This window comes from Spermophilus citellus, assembly GCF_964194105.1.
Source record: "Spermophilus citellus genome assembly, chromosome: 4".
NCBI classification, from domain to species: domain Eukaryota; kingdom Metazoa; phylum Chordata; class Mammalia; order Rodentia; family Sciuridae; genus Spermophilus; species Spermophilus citellus.
Genome location: NC_138185.1, coordinates 61,598,407 through 61,616,806, shown reverse-complemented (window position 1 = coordinate 61,616,806; position 18,400 = coordinate 61,598,407). Strand labels below are relative to the sequence as shown.

At 46.4% G+C, this 18,400-nt stretch overlaps 1 protein-coding gene across 2 annotated transcripts in view; it reads right to left on the bottom strand.

Moving 5' to 3' along the window:
- Positions 1-18,089, bottom strand: part of RGMA (repulsive guidance molecule BMP co-receptor a) — a 38,409-nt gene extending 20,320 nt beyond the window's left edge. The window contains exons 1-2 of one of the 2 annotated variants that reach the window (XM_081293589.1): positions 17,681-18,089; positions 1,861-1,976 (exon numbers count right to left, since the gene is read on the bottom strand). In XM_081293589.1, the coding sequence (XP_081149715.1) occupies positions 1,861-1,976; positions 17,681-17,694 (130 nt within the window). In that variant the 5' untranslated portion in view covers positions 17,695-18,089. Of the gene's footprint in view, positions 1-1,860; positions 1,977-17,150; positions 17,578-17,680 lie in introns of those variants that run through there. The other variant, XM_081293590.1, reaches the window with a different exon arrangement.
- Between the last annotated feature and the right edge of the window lie 311 nt (positions 18,090-18,400).

The following is an 18,400-nucleotide window of genomic DNA, read 5'->3' as shown; positions in this document are numbered from 1 at the left end:
GGAAGGTGTTGTTTTAAGGGCCCTTGAGCCCCCCTTCTCAATTTCAGCACTGAGCTGAGATCACATCCCCCATGGCAGCCAAGGGACAAAAGCCATTTATCAACCCATCTGATAAAACTTCCAGTGGACTGAATCTTTATCTAGACCAAACCAAGATGAACACAAACTGCCAACTCCTCAGAAAGGGGTGTGTGGGTATTCTTTTTTAAAAGAGGGTGATTTTTCACTTTATTTCTTTAATTCTTGGGAAGGAAATCAACATTTCAACTGGATTCTTTTAAATGGATGGAGAAACTGCATTTTCAAGGAATGGGGATCTGGGGATGACCCTCAATGGAGGTTTTGGTATTCAGCGGGTGCAATGGGGCTGAGAGCTGTCTAGGGTACACGGGCACCTCCCTCATCTTGTCCGTGGCCAGGAACGTCCCTTGGAGCAGGTCAAGCTCTGGAGCAGGTCCCGGCTCCCTGGGAGGCTCCTGGACTCACAGCTGCTGAGTACTTGGGCCAACTTGGCTGGGCAGGCGCTGGGGGTCCTTGTAGTAGGACCGGGACACAGGGTAAACTGATCGCCCCCCACCGAGTACTACTGGCTGCCTACGTGGTCCGCCCACCGGGAGTCCCAAGTCGCAGCCAGGCCAAGCTTGCCAAGACTGCCCAGTTCTGTCCATTCCTTGAAACCCAGCTGGCTGAGGAGCAAATCAAAACAACCCAATACTCTAACTCAAGACCGATCATGCAGATCTCAGCTGTGCGCAGGGGCTGCAGATCTGCATCTGACTGAGGTGAGAAACAGGCTGGAATTTTTGCAAAAAAGACACCTCTGAACCCCCGCAACACAATGGAAATGGCCGGGAGATCCCGCCTTGCAAGAAGGACCATTTGGCCCGTGACATTGTGTTTATTTGTATTTTTAGCAGGAGAAAAATGGGTATGAAGGGTTTAACTGGCGTTTCCAGGCTGTGAGCAACATATGGCAAAAATGAAATAAAGTTTTACGAAACATTACAAAGAAAACAGACCGGGGATTTAAGTTTCGTGCCTTCCCCCTCCCCCCACAAAAGGAAAAAAAAAGTAAAGAAACCGGAGCGTTTGGGAAGGAACAAATGCTTCTCTGTGGAGTTGGTCTCCCTTCCCCCAACAAAAACAAGAGGTCCGGGCTCCGAGGAATTTGAAAGCAACGATCTGCCAAAAACATTGTGAAAAACTATGGGGGATTCATTGGAAACAGATGGGCTTTTTCAGCTTTAATTCTAAAATTCTCTCCCTTTCTGACACAATAAAAACAAACAGGGGGCGACGCGGAATGTTATCAAACAGGAATACGAGCTCGTCTGAACCGGGTCGGTGGGCTTCCTGCGTGGGCAAGCACTTGCGGGCTGGACAGGGGTCCCAGGGGAGGGGCCGGTCGGGGACTGGGGTGCAACCTCCGGGACGCCCTGGGCTGCATCTCTGAGCACCAGGCAGGTTTGCAAACTGGCAGGCGAGGAGCTGGAGAAAGTGCCCATAACACCCTGTTGGTGCCCCCTCTTCTCCGTCTCTTCTGGAGCCTCTAAGAGGCGCGTCCCGGGCACCCTCTTTCTCCGAAGGAGAGAGGGCGAGAGGCCCACAGGCACCCCGAGATCTCCCCGCCCGATTCTTGCCTTCCCAGCTCGGGCGGGGTCCCCCCTGGATATCCACTGGCATCCACCGTGCCCTTCCGTGGGGCACGGGAGAAACAAAGACCCGTGGAAATGGGAGGCGGGGACCCAACGAGGGCTGGCGAACTTGAGCCCCGACTCGCTCAAACCCTGTAGGACAAGTGGCCCCGTGTTGAGGGGAGGCCCGGGAAGCGGGTTCTCCGGCCAGGGGGCAGTGCCTTACCTGCGGGGAAGCTGCAGAGAAGGAAAGCGAGGGTCGGCCAGAATCCCAGGGCTGAGCGTCCTGCCCCTCTCCCCATACCCATCCATCCAGCTCGGCCTGTTACCACTAGCCTCTCCCTGGAAGAAGAGTTTAGAAGAAAAGAAGAAAATAAATCACGCTGCTGGAAAAAGGCAGCCTCGCTCCGCCGGCGGGAGCAGCGAGCCGGGAGGCTCGGTCCACTTCGGCCGCGGGGCCCGGCGCCCCCCTTCGCCGCTCCCCTGCGCCCCTCCCTCGCCATCCATCACTCGGTTCCCCTCCAATACCGCGGCGGCCCCGCGCCCCGCCGCCGCCCGCTCCGCCCTCCCGCGCTCGAATTTCAGTACCGCCCGCGCGAGCCCAGAGGCCTGGGGAGGCGGTGGGGGCGGCCCGATGGCTGCGCTTGCGGCTGGAACCTCGGAAACCCGCGTCAGTGAGCTCAGGGCGTGCGGAGCTCTGGGACCTTTGCGTGGTTTCCATACCCACTGCTGCCCACGCAGGAAACGCCCAGCACCCCTCCTGGGGCGACCAGACCCCGTAGGACACTAGGAGGGCAGCGTGCCCCCTTAAACCTTCACATAAATATCCAGTCCAAGTAGAAACAGTTTGGAGACAAACCCCAGCCCTTCTTTCCAACGAGACTGCCATCCCAAAGACGCCACTGACACCCCTTGGTTTATTGCTCTCTCAGATGTGTCCCCAGAGCAGCAGGGTGGAAAATCTCCTTCCCAGTCGTTGGGGTCTAGGTGGGGATGGTCCGTCCGCAGGATCTCAGCCACGGATGCACCTCGAGGCTATACAGCCCACTGGGGCCCCAGGCCACCCATCTGGACTGGGCTCTTGTCGCCTCAAGCATCTCTCGTAAGCACCTCCTCCTTGCTTACTGAGAACTTGCCCTGCCTGCACCTCCAACAGGGGCCTGCGGGCCTGCCTTCCAGGACACAGCTGCCACCCCAGGGGACATGTGGGTGCGCTCATCCCCAGAGTGCACAGGGCAGGAATGACTGGCAGTGACAGAAAGGCTCCCAAGGCCGATCTTGGGGAGGGCTTCGGGGTGGTGACCTCCCTTTAACTCGGTTGCTTATTTTTCTGGGAGCAAAATGTCTCCTGCAACTCTTCTGTTGTGATATTCAAGGGACTGGCAACTTCCCTTGAGAAACATCTTTTGGATGAAACACAAATAGGCCAGAACAAGTGTTTTTAGTCAAACCCGTTCCTCCCTCTACCCCCCCTTACCTTACTCCCAACCCTGCCCATCTGGTTCTTTGGGGGGGGGGCGGGAAATCTGAGTTTTTATCCAATTTAAATGTTTCTCTTAAGCACTATCACAGCCCTCAATTGCTGTGGGCCACACAAGCTGCAGAGCTATGTCTGCAATTTAGTACTCTGCTGCCAGGAGGGAATCCTGGGGAGGAGCAGGCTGTGAGGAAAGGGAAGGAGGACCTGTGTCCTCAAAGACACAACCCCAGCAGCATTGCAACTTCTGAATCTGGCTTCCCTAAACAGGGAAGAAAGAAAACTAATTATTCAGCCCACTCTGCAATGGGGCAGCAGGAAGATGCAGTACCCACAGGTCTAAAACTTCATGGAGGCAACTGTGATCCTTGATAGTTGGGATGCCCCTGTTGTTTCCCTATTTTAATGTTAGACCAACTATTTTAGTCTTAGACCAACAGAATCTAATTATCATTTCTCCAAACCAGGATTCAATTTTAGGGACCCTTTACAAAATGTTGTTTGTAAAATGTTATAAATTTGTCCAGGGAGAGCTCATCATCTCAAAATCCAGGTCTCAAATGGTATTCCTTTCAATCATGGCCAGCCCTTGAGGCTAGACCCAGCAGCTTATTGTGCATAATCACAGCACCCAGTACATTCCAGTAGCAACACCTGGCACACTGAGGCAGGCATACAGCCAGACAGCCAGAGGCACTGGATGACCTTTCCACCCCTGAGGTCCAGCAATTAACACCATTTGCTGGAATCTGCCTTTCCTGAGCTAGTTCTACAGCCTTAGCCTTTGAATGAGAGAAGAGATCCATTAGCATTCCCAGGAGCCCAGACAGTAATGAACCACCATCACTGCCTTGACATCTTCGGGTGGCATCTTCAGGTCAGAGACCATGGCTTAGGGTCCTTAAGAGGCGATACAGCCTTCTGAAAATCCCGAAGCAGATCCCTGTTGTGCTGCCCTTGCCCAAGAGTGGACTTTGGCAGCAGAACTTTTAATCTCTACCTCAGTTTCTTCATCTGAAAAGGTTAGGCACCTCAAGACTGTAACTGAATTTAACTTGGGATGGAACAGTGGGGCCTTGGGACTTCCTCAGCATCCCTGCTAGGGAACTGGCTGCCATTTGAGGAGGAGACCTAAATCTTATGGCATGAGTGAATAAATTGGGAAAGGGCTTTTTTCCTCATGAGGAAAAAAAGGATGAATTTGGACATGCCCAAGATGGGCATTTGTCCATTACACAACTTAAACTGTCAAGAGAAATCTAGCCTCAAATGGGGCAGTACAGGAGTATGTTGACTTCAAGTAATTTATCTAATTATTGATGACTCCTCTAACTCCATACAGAAATAAGAAATTCTTGAAGGGTTGGATTTTGGAACTCTGCACTCCATGTACCTTTAAAACTCACTTAACTCATCATATAGCTACTTGCGAACAAATAGTCCCATCAAGTTTGCCCACTTATGGGTAGAGACTGTCTATGCTGTGGTCTAGGCCTCGGGCTGAGATCTTTTCATGCATGGTTCCAGTTCTTCCCCAGACTTGGCTGTGGAGGCTCCACTGCTGAGCCCTCCCCCACTCCTCTTACTCCCCACCTGGGGGTGGCAGCTTGGGAAGCAGGCTTCTAAAAGAAGGGCGGGGTTTGACAGGAGGCTGAAGCCCTCCCTGGGGTGGTGGTGGACAGGGACTCCAGCTTTGCCTGATTCTAGGTATGAGTGTTTCCAAAACCAGGGTCTGAGCCATCAGTTACATTCAGGACCTACTGCATGCTAGTCTCTGAGGGATGAAGAAATACCCCACTGTAGTGTGAGGTTAAGTGCCTGCTACAGGTTCATGTATTAAAAGCCTGGTTCCCAGGCTGACACAATTGGGAGGGAGTGGAAACATTAGGAGACAGTGTCTTATTAGAAGTCCTGAGGGTTCCTGGGGGCATGCCCTTGAAGTTCATTGTAGGACCTTGGCCCCTTCTTCTTCCTCATTTGCTTCCTGGCTCTAGGGTGAATAGTTGGCTCTGCAAGTGCCATCCAGCATGCCCAGTAGAGGGCCAAAGCCATGGGTCCACCCAGTTTGGGACTGGAAACTTCAAAACTGTGAGCCACAATAAATCTTTTGTCTTTACAAGTTAATTATCTCAGGTCTTTTGTTACAGTAATGGAAAGCCGATTCTAATACAGCTCCTATGTTTGAACAGTTGGTAGAAACAGATAAGAGACCAAGGATGACCAGAAAAGGTGAGTTGAGAAGTTGAATAATCTTTACCAAAAAAATGGTGGCCTATTTCTAGATGTCTCAAAGGATTTTTTTTTTTTTTAGTAATAATGACTAACATTTTAATATACTCTCACATTGTGTCAGATGCTAGTTTCCATTTCTAGACACTTTTGGCTAAGGGATGTTTGATGATCAATCATCTTCACTGTACAGATTAGGAAACTGAGGCTGAGTGAGCTGAAGTACTCACCCAATTACTAATAAATGCAAAGCTGAGTTCTTCAACCCTCACGTTAGGTGTGCTGAATGGGCCATTCTGTTCAACGATAGTGTCTGCAGTGGGCTTAAAGTCAAGGCAGACCGACAGAGGACACACAGAACATAGGTGCCCAGGCCTCCAGCCCAGCCTAGGGTGCAGGGAGGGGGAACAGGGAAAGGATTCAGGGTAGAAGGAACAAATTCAACTTGAATGAAAATGTGGCTCACCTGAGGATCTGCAAAGGCTGGGGTCTGAGTGTAGGAGAAAGAGGTGAAGCTGGAGAAGAAGAGAGCAACAGCGTGGCAGATGGAGAAGCACTGGGGGCCTTACCTAAGGCCTAGAGATAGGGAGGGTTGCTTCTTTGGGGAGACACTGTCGGGGATTTAAAAACACATATGTTTTGGCTCCACTTCAAAGCAGCTAAATATGAGTCTCCAGGGGTACAGCCTGTGCAATAGCATTTTTGTGTGAGTATGTGGTGTTGCAGATGGAACCCAAGGCCTTGCCCGTTCTAAGCCAGAACTCTACCACTGAATTGCATCTCCAGCCCTGCATCAGTATTTCCTAAGCCACTCTTTAGTATGTGACACTCCGTGTAGGTCTTCCTTGGCTGTTTGGAGCTACCCCCAGTACCTTTCCAGCTATGGGGCTTGAAATTCTTTGTTTGGCTGAAACCAGTTTTGATTTAGATTTCTCTTACTCATGCTAATAGAATTCTGGGTTATATGGGGGAAGCTAATGGTCCAATATTGGTACTTTTGCCAACCTCAGAAATACATGGATGTGCTGCTAATGTCTCTCAATCCATCTTTAAGAGCCAGTTCTTGGCTATGCATTTGGTAAACTGCTGAGCATTTTGAAAACTACTTGCCTTCACCATGTTATGAGAAACTGAGTTGCTTCACTGTACAACTCTGAGCAGGAATCAATCTTTTTAAATTTATCTCTCAAGTTTCTCTTTTAAACTTCAAGAGCTACCCTGGGGTCTGGTCATCTCAGATTTGATGAGCCAGTCTCCGTTCATGCTCTCCATAACCTCCAAGATTTTATGGCCTCTGATCATATCACCTTTCTGGCTTCATCTTTCCACACTAAAGCCCTCAAGGAACAAAGCAGCCCTGCTCTCATGAAAAACTTTCTCTGGCTGATTACATTGCTCACCCTTCTACAGTTCTGAGATATTTTTTTTTTTTTCTGCAGGCAAATGTAATAAAACTGCCAGGTCTGGATATAGCCTGCGTAGAACATTATTTTTGGCTTGGTTTCCAATGCCAATTTTGATGGCATTTTAACATTTTTTGAGCACCTGGTCCTATGTGACCTCTAGCAAACATACATTTTGCAAAGACCACAAAGTTGTCTTTTGTGGCTATAAACACAGTCCGAACAAAGCCCATTTTCTTGGAATTTGGATTATGTTCTTGCAAATGATTTAATTTAGGCTTGCACCTGTAAAAGTTTCATATGGATTTTCCTGTGAATTCATAAGCTTGTCCTGGCTATTTCTGCAGAACTTTTCATCTGTAGGACTGGAACTATTTGAGCTTTCTCTCCTTTACATAATCTATGTAATTTTAGACTAAGTCTGGATGCACAAGCAATCCTCAGGATGCCCACTGTTTATAATTCATCCAGAAAAGTACCTGTTTATTGTATTTTTTTTTTTGTTTCCAGTCTCTAAGAATAATTCTGATCTGTGGCATTTCCCTCCCACATTCTGTAGCTACTAACTATTGTAAGTGACCTTTGGGGTGGAACTTTGAAAGTCTAAACATAATTTATCCTTGAGTTTCTCTGTCCTCTCTCTAAGCCTCTGTCTACCATTTCTATCAAGTAGTCCAGTTTCATAGCCTCTTGTTAGAAAGTGTGTTGTGTTCATCCAGCTAACTGGGAGTTTAAAGCATGCTTAGCAATACTATTCTTTTAGTATATATTCCACCAAAGTGGCCATGAAAAATAACCCTTAGGTGGTTAGGCTCCTTTTGTGGACAAGAGGCACAATGTACCATATGGAAAGACAATTACATAGTTTGGCCAGAAGGATGTCATTACCGTCCTTCATGATCACCACCCTCTTACCTGCAGGAGATCCTACAGATGGCTGTAGAACCTCCTGGCCATATTTGTTTCCATGACAGTTTAGGAGAGGACCTCCCTCTATTCCCTATTTTACTGCTTCCAAAGCATTTGTGAGCCTTGCTGTCACTTTAACTGTCATTGCTTTAGCATTAAGAACCTCTTCACTTATTATTATTTTTTTTAATTTTAGCTTTTGCCCCTAAGAAAGGTCTCTCTTTCTCTGTGTGCATATTATTTCGTTTGCTTTGGTGTTTCCTTCACTCACCAGGAGAGATCCTTCTCCCTACTCATTAAACACACAGAATTCATTTTAACATTTGAATGGTTTAAAACACATACTCATTAGCCTGATATTCCGGATAGCTCTCTTTAGAAACTGAGGAAGTATCTCATCCTTGATTTGAGTTCTTTCATATGCATTTAAAACACCTTAGCAGATTTTAGTTGCTCTTGGACATGTCTTAAGTGTATTATCAAATCAGTAATATTTCCCCCTCACACTTCTGTTTTACTCATTTAAAAAGAATTGAGTCCTAGGCTCCAGGGAAGGCTCTGAGCTGGGTTTGGGGGGTTCTGAGATGAACAGTGGTTAGTGCTGGACCTTTCCAGGCAATGTAGTGGAGGATCCAGACTTGAGGAACAATGGGTTCAGCACAATGTGACAAGGGCTTTGAGGAATTTATGTCCTAGAAGTACAAGTTTAGAGCCCATCTCCATTATTGCAAATTAACATAGGCCTTTGTAAAGTTGGCAAGGCTTTTGGAGATGGATGTTGGAAATATTTTTAACAAACAGAATCACTGATTGCAAAGCATGACATCAGTAGTCACAGATGTACAGAGTTCAGCTTGGTGACTATTACACTACCCACAGTGCTTTTCTCTATTAGTACCAGTTTCACACTGTCTGAAACAACTTCCCCCAAAATTTGGCCTCCTGGACAATCTGGATCTGACGGCTCCATGGATTAGCATTGATGCGCATCAGTCTACTTTTGGGAACAGAATCTGGGAGCCTTCAGGGCCTGAAGGTCCAGCTCAGTCAGCCTGGGACAAGTTCATGGAGTGTTCTCCTTGGAACCTCCCCAGCACATCACAGCTGACAGGCAAGGATGTATTCACTGTGCTTGGTAGATAGATAAAAAGAGATTTCTAAGGAAAGAAAATTCTGGGAAAACAAATTTTGGGGGGCATTCAGATTCTTTCAATCTAGCATCAAATGTATTTTTAAAATATTGAAAAAGTAATATAGGTACATGTTAAAAATCAATTTCCTATTAAATGACTCTCCCTGGAGGTAATAACTGTCAAGAGTTTCATGTGCATCTTTCCAGATACTTTTATGTGCATATCTACCTATCAGCCTGCCTATCTAATCTAATCAAATGCAATCTACTGATAATTTTGCCAAAAGCTATTAGCAACATTTTGGAGGCTCCCTTTCCAGTAAGTGTTTCCTACTATAATTTCTTTCTTGGTTGAATAGTACCACAAACCCTTTCATTGTGCCAGGAACTAAGCAGTCAGAGAAGAGCTGAGTTCACCCACCATTATGTGCCCATGTCTATTCGGACAGAATGAAATATGAAATAGACAACAAGAGGGATGCAAAGTGTCTTCTAACAGCTGCATCTCGTCTCTTTGTGGACTTCCATTCTCACTTTGAAGTCACCTATTCTCTTCACATTCAGAAATTAGACAATTCACACTTACCCAAACTTACACTGCATAAGGTAAGCAACTTGCTTGAGGTCACCCAGCTAGCTTGGTGACCGAGTAGGGTTCTGGCAGGTCTGGGTGACTCTGGTTGCCAGGTCACCTCTGATGAGCTCACCAGTTGCTTCCAGGCCTGGAGCTTCTCATTGATCATTTTGCTTCTATTAACCCTAAGCCATGGTACATGCTCTCACTCTTACTCTGAACAGAAGCAGGACTATCTTTGTATTCCCTTTGCTCTATTCCCTAGCCTCAGTCCCTACCCAGTAGGCTCCCTCCTGATGATCTCCTAGCAGTTTATGAGGCTCTGTTCCCAGGGTATTTGGATTTAGGCCTCTCCTTCCATCTTTCTGCACCTGTCCATCTTGACTTTCAAGATTCTCAGTAAACTCCTGGATCAGCCATGCTTTTTTTTTTCAACATTTCTCCTGTTAGTTCTTAATAGAATTAGAGTTTCCTCTTGAAGCTCTGTCTAAGACTTCACCTACCATCTGGTCTACAGCTTGCAAATTCTTTCTGTAAAGCCTAGTATGAAAGCAAAAGAATTTACAAATTGCTTAACTGTCTGTGTTGAGATGGAAAGTTTCAAGCCATTGCAGTAAATATAGGGAAAGAGAGAGATCTGGAATTTGGGATGGATCTACTTCCAGGTGTGTGATCCAACTATGTCCTGTCCTATACCTGGCCTCTCAGCTTCTCTGCCTGCACAATCATGGCCTGATTACCCCTGGGTCTCTGAGATCTAGGGATTCACTGAACTCTTGTTGGCTCTGTAACTAATCAGCCTTGCCTGTGCCTGACTCTGAAAATACATTCTGTGGCCTCATCTGAAACATTTCTGCATTCCCCAGGTGAAAATGTTACTGAACAAGCAGGAAATCTTATTTGAAGAGTGACATTTTTATGCTCTAGCATCAGCATGAAGCAATACTATGGTGAACCTGAAACCATACCTTAAACACATTTAGTAGCCCTCTGTTGTTTCTAAGCAGCTTTTGGTATCTACCCACAACACACTAGGTTCCTATAATGAAGTACAGCCCACAGAATGTTTACCTCTCCCTGTTCCAGTAAGTTCTTGGGAGAAGAACTGTCTTGGAACCATTTACCCACCAAATGGCAACTGTGTGAACTGACAGTGTATCTGTGTCTTCTTCAACCAGCAGAAGACTTGGAGATTTGGATTAATGAACAGTTTGGTGCCAAGCACAAATACCATAGACTTTCAGCAACAGGAACAGATAACCAAGTTATTCGTCAAATTCAAAACTGTTTAGAATGGCTAATGCAGAGCTGAAATAGAGAAGAGCCCCAGCTGACCGGAGGTGGGGAAAGGGGCCAACCCAGAAAGAAGACCTAATGTGTTGCTCCATGTAACATTCTTCCACACCACTGTTTTCTTTCTTACATTTGCCTGGGGTGGAGAAAATTTCTTTAGGAACATTAGAGAGGTAATACAGGATGCTGCAGTCTGAACAGGCTCCCTGGGCCTCAGCAAAGCCATTGACACAGCAGAGACTACTTTCATCTCCCTTAGAAGGTTGATGTTAGGATTAGGTGAGTTCATCCAATAATAGCCCACTTAGAACACATGCCTGGCACAGAGTCAGTGTTGAAACATAGTTGCCAATATTTGCTTTATAGCATGCTTAAAAACCATTGTTTGGATTATAATAGAATATCATGCACAGAACCTTCTAGAGCTTTTATATGTGTGGGAACTTCGTGGAAATCTGCAGAATTCCCCAAGGACTTCTAGATAACCTTGACTTCTGGGTGGGTTCTAGGTGCATTACCAGTTATGTTCAAGGCCTGCTGAGTACTCATTATGATAAACAGTCCCCCATGGAACTGCAGAATCATCTTAACTGGGTAACAGGCACAGCCATCTCCAGTTCATAAATGAGCCTGAGACTCACAATAGTTAAGTGACTTATCCAAGGTTACCATGAATATAAATGGTAGGGCAGAGGTTCAAATCCAGCCCTTGTGATGGCGAGTTCAGTGTTTTTTCTCAACAAACCACAGCTGCTTCTCATCTTCACCCAAGGTTTATCTTTTTCTGTCAGTCCAATAATATGTCCCATATGTATAATGATGGATCACGCATTAGAAATGGGACTGTGTTTAGAGAAATACTATTTTCCAGACACTAACAAAAAACAATCTTCCCCATTCCCCCTAAAAAACTTAGGAAGTGAAGATAGATGATTGAATTCTTTGTATGTCTTTTAGATGGCAAGTGGTATTTTTTGTTTTTGGTAAAGTATTCATCGTGTACTTTCCTGGGCTTAGCAGCACTCTGAATGAGAGCAAAATATTACACAGTGGAAAAATGTTTAAGTAAATCTATCTACAGTCTCAGTTCATTCAGTCCTTTCAGTCCATGAGGCATTCAGAGGACATCTCATTTTAAGTCCGAAGGGCTTCTGCCCTTGGACATTTGTCATTGACCCAATAAGGCATTGCCAGAGTACTAGCTTGGCTCCGGTTTGCCTTGCTCTTGTGGATTCTTTTTTTTTTTGGGGGGGGGGCGGTGCTGGAGATTGAACTCAGGAGCACTCAACCACTGAGTCACATCCCCAGCCCTATTTTGAATTTTTTAAAAATATTTTTTTTTAGTTGTTGGTAGATCTTTATTTTACTTATATGTGGTGCTGAGAATCAAACCCAGTGTCTCACACTTGCCAGTCAAGTATGCTACCACTAAGCTACAGCTCCTACTTTGTATTTTTTTTTATTTTTTTATTTTTTATTTTTTTTTTAGAGACAGGGTCTCACTAAGTTGCTTAGTGCTTCACTAAGTTGCTGAGGCTGGCTTTGAGCATGCAATCTTCCTGCCTCAGCCTCCCATGCTGCTAGGATTACAGGTGTGTGCCACCTCACCCGGTTCTTGTTGATTCTTAACTCAGGCTGGGGTTTGGGGGGATGTGTTACCCATCAGACCCTGAATCAGTAGACCCTGCCAATAGCATCCACTTACTTATGAAGAAATCATACACCTGAAGTTTAAGGTGCTTCTTTCTCAAAATGTTCCCAGCAGAGAAAAATAAAAGCAATGGAACGGATGAGGGTGGCATCTAGCTTATTGCCATATGATCTTGAGGTGGGCAGTAAGGGAAGCATTTTGAAATCACTATTCTGAAATCTGAATACAAGTTATTTTAACTGTACTGACTGATGTATCACAAAATAAATTGCAATCTCATGAATCTCATGTTCTGAGACAAAAATGACCTGTGCCAATTTAGCAACACAGAATTATTAGCAGAGCTGGACCTGTAAGCAGATGTTACCATGAATCTGGTAACACTGATGAGTGAGCTAGACTCTAAGCAACATATCTCTTTTTGTTTTGCCTCCATGTATCAATGGAAGCCTATTTGAGAAAATGAAATTGCATTAAAAATCTATTTATTATTTATACTCAACTTCCTCCCATAAAGGACATTGAATTAAATGCAAATGAAAGCATATTATCCACCAAAACTTCCAAGCAAATATTATTATTCTCTTCAAGGTAGCAATTATTTTGAGGAAACCCTGTAATTTTTATGAATCTGTGAATGCAACATGCATTTCTGTGTGCTTTTCTGACAACCAGAAAAATCCATGGGTGGAAGGCACAAGTATTGGGTGGATATGTTCTTGCAAGAGTATCTGTTCTCAGGGTGGCACTGTCAGGAGCTAAAAATGCACACTAAAGGCCAATTTCTAAGTCACTAAGATAGTTCAGTACTCACCCAGCAGATTTCAAAAGCCTGCATTTAAACAGGTAAAATGGTATGCATGCAAGGGGCAATTAACCAAAAAAGTCAAGTGGATCAAACTTTGATAGGATCAAACTTTACACAATCGGTCTAATTGCAAAGTGAATTTTATAGCAGAATTCTATAGCATCATGGCTGAGGACAGGTATACCATGACATATGTTTAGGAGGCCCTTGCAGTAATTCTCTGTGAGTTTGTATGGGTGCACCTAATCTTGTTTCAAGACATCATCAGCTAGAAAAATCCTTCAAAATGCCTAAAGAGGGTGAAAAATGGTTTGCACATCTCCTTAAGAGTCCAAGCATGCTAAGAACAAAGTAATGATGCTGACACTTGCATCAAGACTTAGGTAGAATATCTCTGTTTACAAGGACATACGAAGAGTAGTGTATTATCAGATAATAGGACAAATGGTTGCTGTTAGGAAGGACAAGCAGCTGCAAAGACCTTGAGGTCTGAGAGTCCATGAAGATGAACAAACATAATGAGAAACCACAATGGATGGTAACTACTAAAATGTGCTAATGAGATAGAAGTCAACAAATTTTGGGGGCATTTTTAGTCATATAACTGCTTATCTCTGCTTTGGCCCATGGAGGGCACAGAATCTATTGGAATTGGCCTTATTTTTACCAGAGAGTTCACAGAATCTTTCACTTTCAAGTTTTTGCTGATTTTCAGACTCTGAAAAATCCAGTATCCTGATTTCGGAAAGTCCTGGTAACATTGCTTTAAACACAAAACTTAAAAAGGAAAAATAGATCCAATCAGTAATTCTATAATTAATCTTGTGTACACTGATTGTTCCACTTCCATTATTTACTGTTGCAATCTGGATATTGTAATTTTATAAACTGGGTAGTGCATACTTGGGTTCGTCAATTAGCAGTGACTTAATCATGCTTTAAATGTGACCATAAAAGATACTTGCACTTATTTGACCATTTTCTGCCCACATTTCAAAGCATCTTCTTTTTTTTTCAGATAAAAATAAAAGTTTATTGCTTTCACACAAAATTTTACAGAACTAAAAGAATGTTATAATCATTAACATTAAGCTACTCTTCTAAAATTTTGTAAGGAAGTGGCACATTCAGAAATCAAGTGCTGACAATGTGTCACACAAGCTGTCTCTCTTGGACTGTGGTTTCCAAATATATAGGGATAATTGGGGTAAAATATATAAAAACAATTGTTACTTGGAGAGATTCAGGTTCAGGCCAAAAGCTTCTTATTTTTCTTGTCCTTAGAATTGCACATTCTTGCTTTCTGACCCCTGGGTTGTAACATGACATAGCATTTTTTACCAACAGGAAAGACCTGACTAAGAAATGGGATCTCTTTTTGAAAGATGTTTCTTCATTCATCACTAAGGAAACTTGACATCTGTCTGGCACTGCAAGCGCACTTGGGTGAGGCAAGTCCTTAATTTTTTTCCATTACTCCTATTCACTGCTCCTTTATATTTGTTGCTAAGAGAAAGGACGCTGAAATTGAGCTGTCATTTGGTCAAAATAAGTAAAAGAGGAGCTCTCCTTTGGTTAGGGCTGGATATCAGACAGGGGGAAAGTCTGGAATCTCTCTCCCTTAGGCTAAACTTATGTTTAGATATGTTTGTTGAATGACCGAACAATGAATGCAGTTTGAAGAGCAAAGCTGTTCTCCTAAAGAGCCCCAGGAACACCTCAGACAAAAATTATTTAAACAATTACCTTTAAGGGGAAGTGCCCGTTTCATTTCATTGAATTAACAGATTACAATTAGCCTGAATTGCTTTCTGATTTTCTTTGTCTGTTTCTGCTCAGTCTCACTTGGGAACATCCCATCTCTTTTTCTGGGTGGCAGACTTCTTGAGGGATAGGGACCATGCTTCCTTCCTTGCTTACTCTGCATGCTTTAAGGCATGACCAAATTTGGCAACCATACTTGGTAAAAGAAGTGCTTGAACTTAATCCATTTAGCAAGGAAAAAATAATACTTTAGACTCAAAGAACCCTGGTTCTGCCCCTTCACCTCTCTGGCCATTAGTTTCTTTTTCCAAAAAATGGAAATGACCCTACCTGTGAATGCCAGCTACTCAGGAGCAGTGAGTATCATCACAAGAGTGGCTTGAACACTCCTTGTCCCAATGTTAGGGACTTTCAGTACCTATTCCTTTCATTTTGCATTTACTTTTTAAAGAATTTTTATATTTGGGCAGGTCGAGGCAGCACATGCCTATAATCCCAGTTCTCTCGAGGCTGAGGCAGGAGGACAGCAAGTTCCAGGATAGCCTAGGCAACTTAGCAAGATCTTGTCCCAAAAATAAAAAATAAAAAGTGTTGGGGGTGTAGCTCAGTGGGAGAGTGCCCTGGGTTCCTTCTGTAGTACCTACCGCCCATTCTTTCATTTGTCTTCACATGAGGGTGACTATTGAAGAGCAGACCCAAGGGATCTTTATTAAACAGGAGCTTCCGCATCCTCCTTCTGCGTTATTATACACACTAGACAGACATCAGTCATACCCTGCAAGAGGTTTACAGGCAGACAGAGGTTTCTTGCCAAAAGTCAGAGATGCCCTCTTTGAATAATATGCCAAGTTTCTATAGGACCCCTTTTGTCACAAGTCTTGTTATTAAACAAATACCTGCAAATGGAGAGATAGTATGAGGCAGCACACTGTGGGTGGGGTGGGCAGATGAGCCACCAGCCATCACACATGTGTCTTTGGAATTTATCACCTTGGAGGGAAAGGATGGGAGCAGAGTTCTTGAAAAAGGAACATGGGTCATATCTCACCAGTACCATAGTTCAGAGGGCCCCAGGAGGGCAAAGGGTCTTCACCTTAAGCAGAAAAGCACATTGTTCCCTTCAAAACAGGAGAATTCGCCTCACTGCTAATATCATCTGCCCTGGAAGGTGGCAGCAAAAACCCGCCATGAGAATGCAGGCCGCCTGGATGTGTGGGTGCCCCACCCAGAGCCTTTGTCCTCTCTGTCATCTAGCATAGTCTTCCCTAGTTGTTAACTGGAGATCGGGTTCAGGGAAAGGGGACTTGCTTGTTACCTGATATGATAGTGAAGCAGCAAGACCACCACCTTTCATATATGTAAAAATACTATTTTGGGGTACACCGTACCATTCCTGTTTAAATTTGCATTAGGCCCTTTCCCAATTCTCCTCCTGCTGCCCTTCAGACACAACCAATCTCTTTAAAATAGAGGCTATGGTTCAAGATCCACCTGAAAAATTACCTGTGATGGCCTGGGAGAAGAGCAAGATCTCTGAACTGGCTTTCTAGATATCTGTAACAGACGCCTGAGGAAGGGGCATCGTCTTAAAACAGGTAACATATTACCTTTTGTTTTTGCTGGAAGATCCTAAGACCAGATGGAGAAGGTGATTGAGGTCCTTGAGGTAACAGTCTGCCACTCAGTACGACCCACAATTCTGTCCCTTAAGCTACGTGGCTGAGCTCAGGGCGTCGGGGCGCTTGCGTTCCATAGGACTGTTGAAACACCAAGAACAAATCTTTCCTGGACGCAACGGATAGTTCCCGCCTCTCCACCTGTGCTGGAGTCTACTTTAAGAACACCCAACTTTTCTGCCTAAAAGGAAGGCACAGTTCACCATTTACGCTAGGTGGCGCTATTTCTCCCTCATCTGTCCCCTAGGTACCCAATTTATAAAATAAATACAATCCAACGCCTTCTGAAACCACACCACATAATAGCAGCTCACCAGCTCGCATTAAAATCCCGATCTGGGGAAATTGATTCTACCTCCGAGCAAATCTAATGCAATTACATTTAAATGCAATCAAGAGTTGCACCCGAGCGTCCTTCACATAGGTTCTTCGCCTAAATACACCTGTCCTCTTGCCCCAGTTTATAACCTGGGATAAGCCCCCGTTCAAGCCAGGCGCTGAGTTCTCGTGTTGCCCTGGCCGTAGTGTCCTACAGTCCACTTAGAAACGCCGAGGTCTCTCGGGAATCCCACCTCTTAGAGCTCAACCCAAGATCCGCACCTTCGGGTACTTGGACGCTCCCGTGTTGGGACTGCTTATTCCTGAGCCCAGATGGTGCACAACGCCGACGCCCCGTTTAGCAGCTCTTCAACCTCGAACTGAGCGGGAGGCGGGGGCCCTAGCGACACAGGCCAACGGGGGCTCACGTCGGGATAGCCAGGTAGCAGGCTCCGTCCTAGGCTCCGTGGGCCGGGCCGGGCGGCCGCCCCAAAAAGAAATAACCGCGCACGCGAGAGACTCCCCCATCCAGGACACGGCGGATTGGACGTGCTCCGGGTCTGCCCAACCACGCGCAATGCCTGCCGCCCGGAGAAGAGTATTTTAGGGGGAAAAAAAGAGAACCAACACCAAACCACAAAAACTTTCCTGCTGCCAAGAGCTAAGGCGATCCAGGCGAGGCAAAGCTCCAAATCTGGGCAAGATGAGACGCGGGGTTGGGGAGGACCAAATCAGTGCGGTGGCCCCAGCAAGTGTCGGTGGCGCCTTGGGGATGTCAGAGCCAGCTTGCCCGGCTGCTGGCCCGCGCTTACCTTGGCGGCTGCATGAGCCCCTGCAGCCCGCGGGGGGTGGCGCTGGCGGGGCTGCGGGCTAAGAGCGGGTGCCGGGACTTCGCTCGTCGGCCCAAGGGCAAGATGGGGGGGGCTGGGCTGGCGTTGGTCCCGCAGCCCCTGCCGGCTCAGAAGCGGCCCGGGACGCGCCGCCTGCTCCCGGGCTGCATGCCTGCGAGCGCCTGGAGAAGCCGGCCCGGAAGCCTACGGCCAGTGCTTCCCCGGCCCAGCGGCTCGGGCACCACAGCCCGCGCTTCGGAGACAACTGCAGAGTGGAGCGGCCCGGGCCAGCCCCCTCCCTCACCCGGCCCCCGCCCGCTGCCGCCGCCGAGCGCGGCGTAGCGAGGATCGTTTGCGCGCGGAGGGGAGGGGGCGGGCCGGCTCCCAGGGAGCTGGCGGGGGGCGAGTGCAGGCGGGGCTGGCCAGGAGGTGGGGCGCGGGCTCCGAATGCCCCGCCCCGCCCCGCCGCGGCCCCACCCTTCCGTATCAGCACCAGAGGGGTGGGTGGGTGAGTAGGGTGGGATCGGGTGCTCCTGCCGGAAAGTGAAGACTTTCCTTGGGCTCTCGGGATGGGGGGAGGGCGGTGTGAGTTGCAAGTGCAGATCCCCAACCCGCACCTCCAACTTTCGAATCCCCTTCAGGGATGCCGTGGAGTGTACATTTTCCACCTTCAGGCCCGTGGTGGTCAAGGGGAAGTTATTC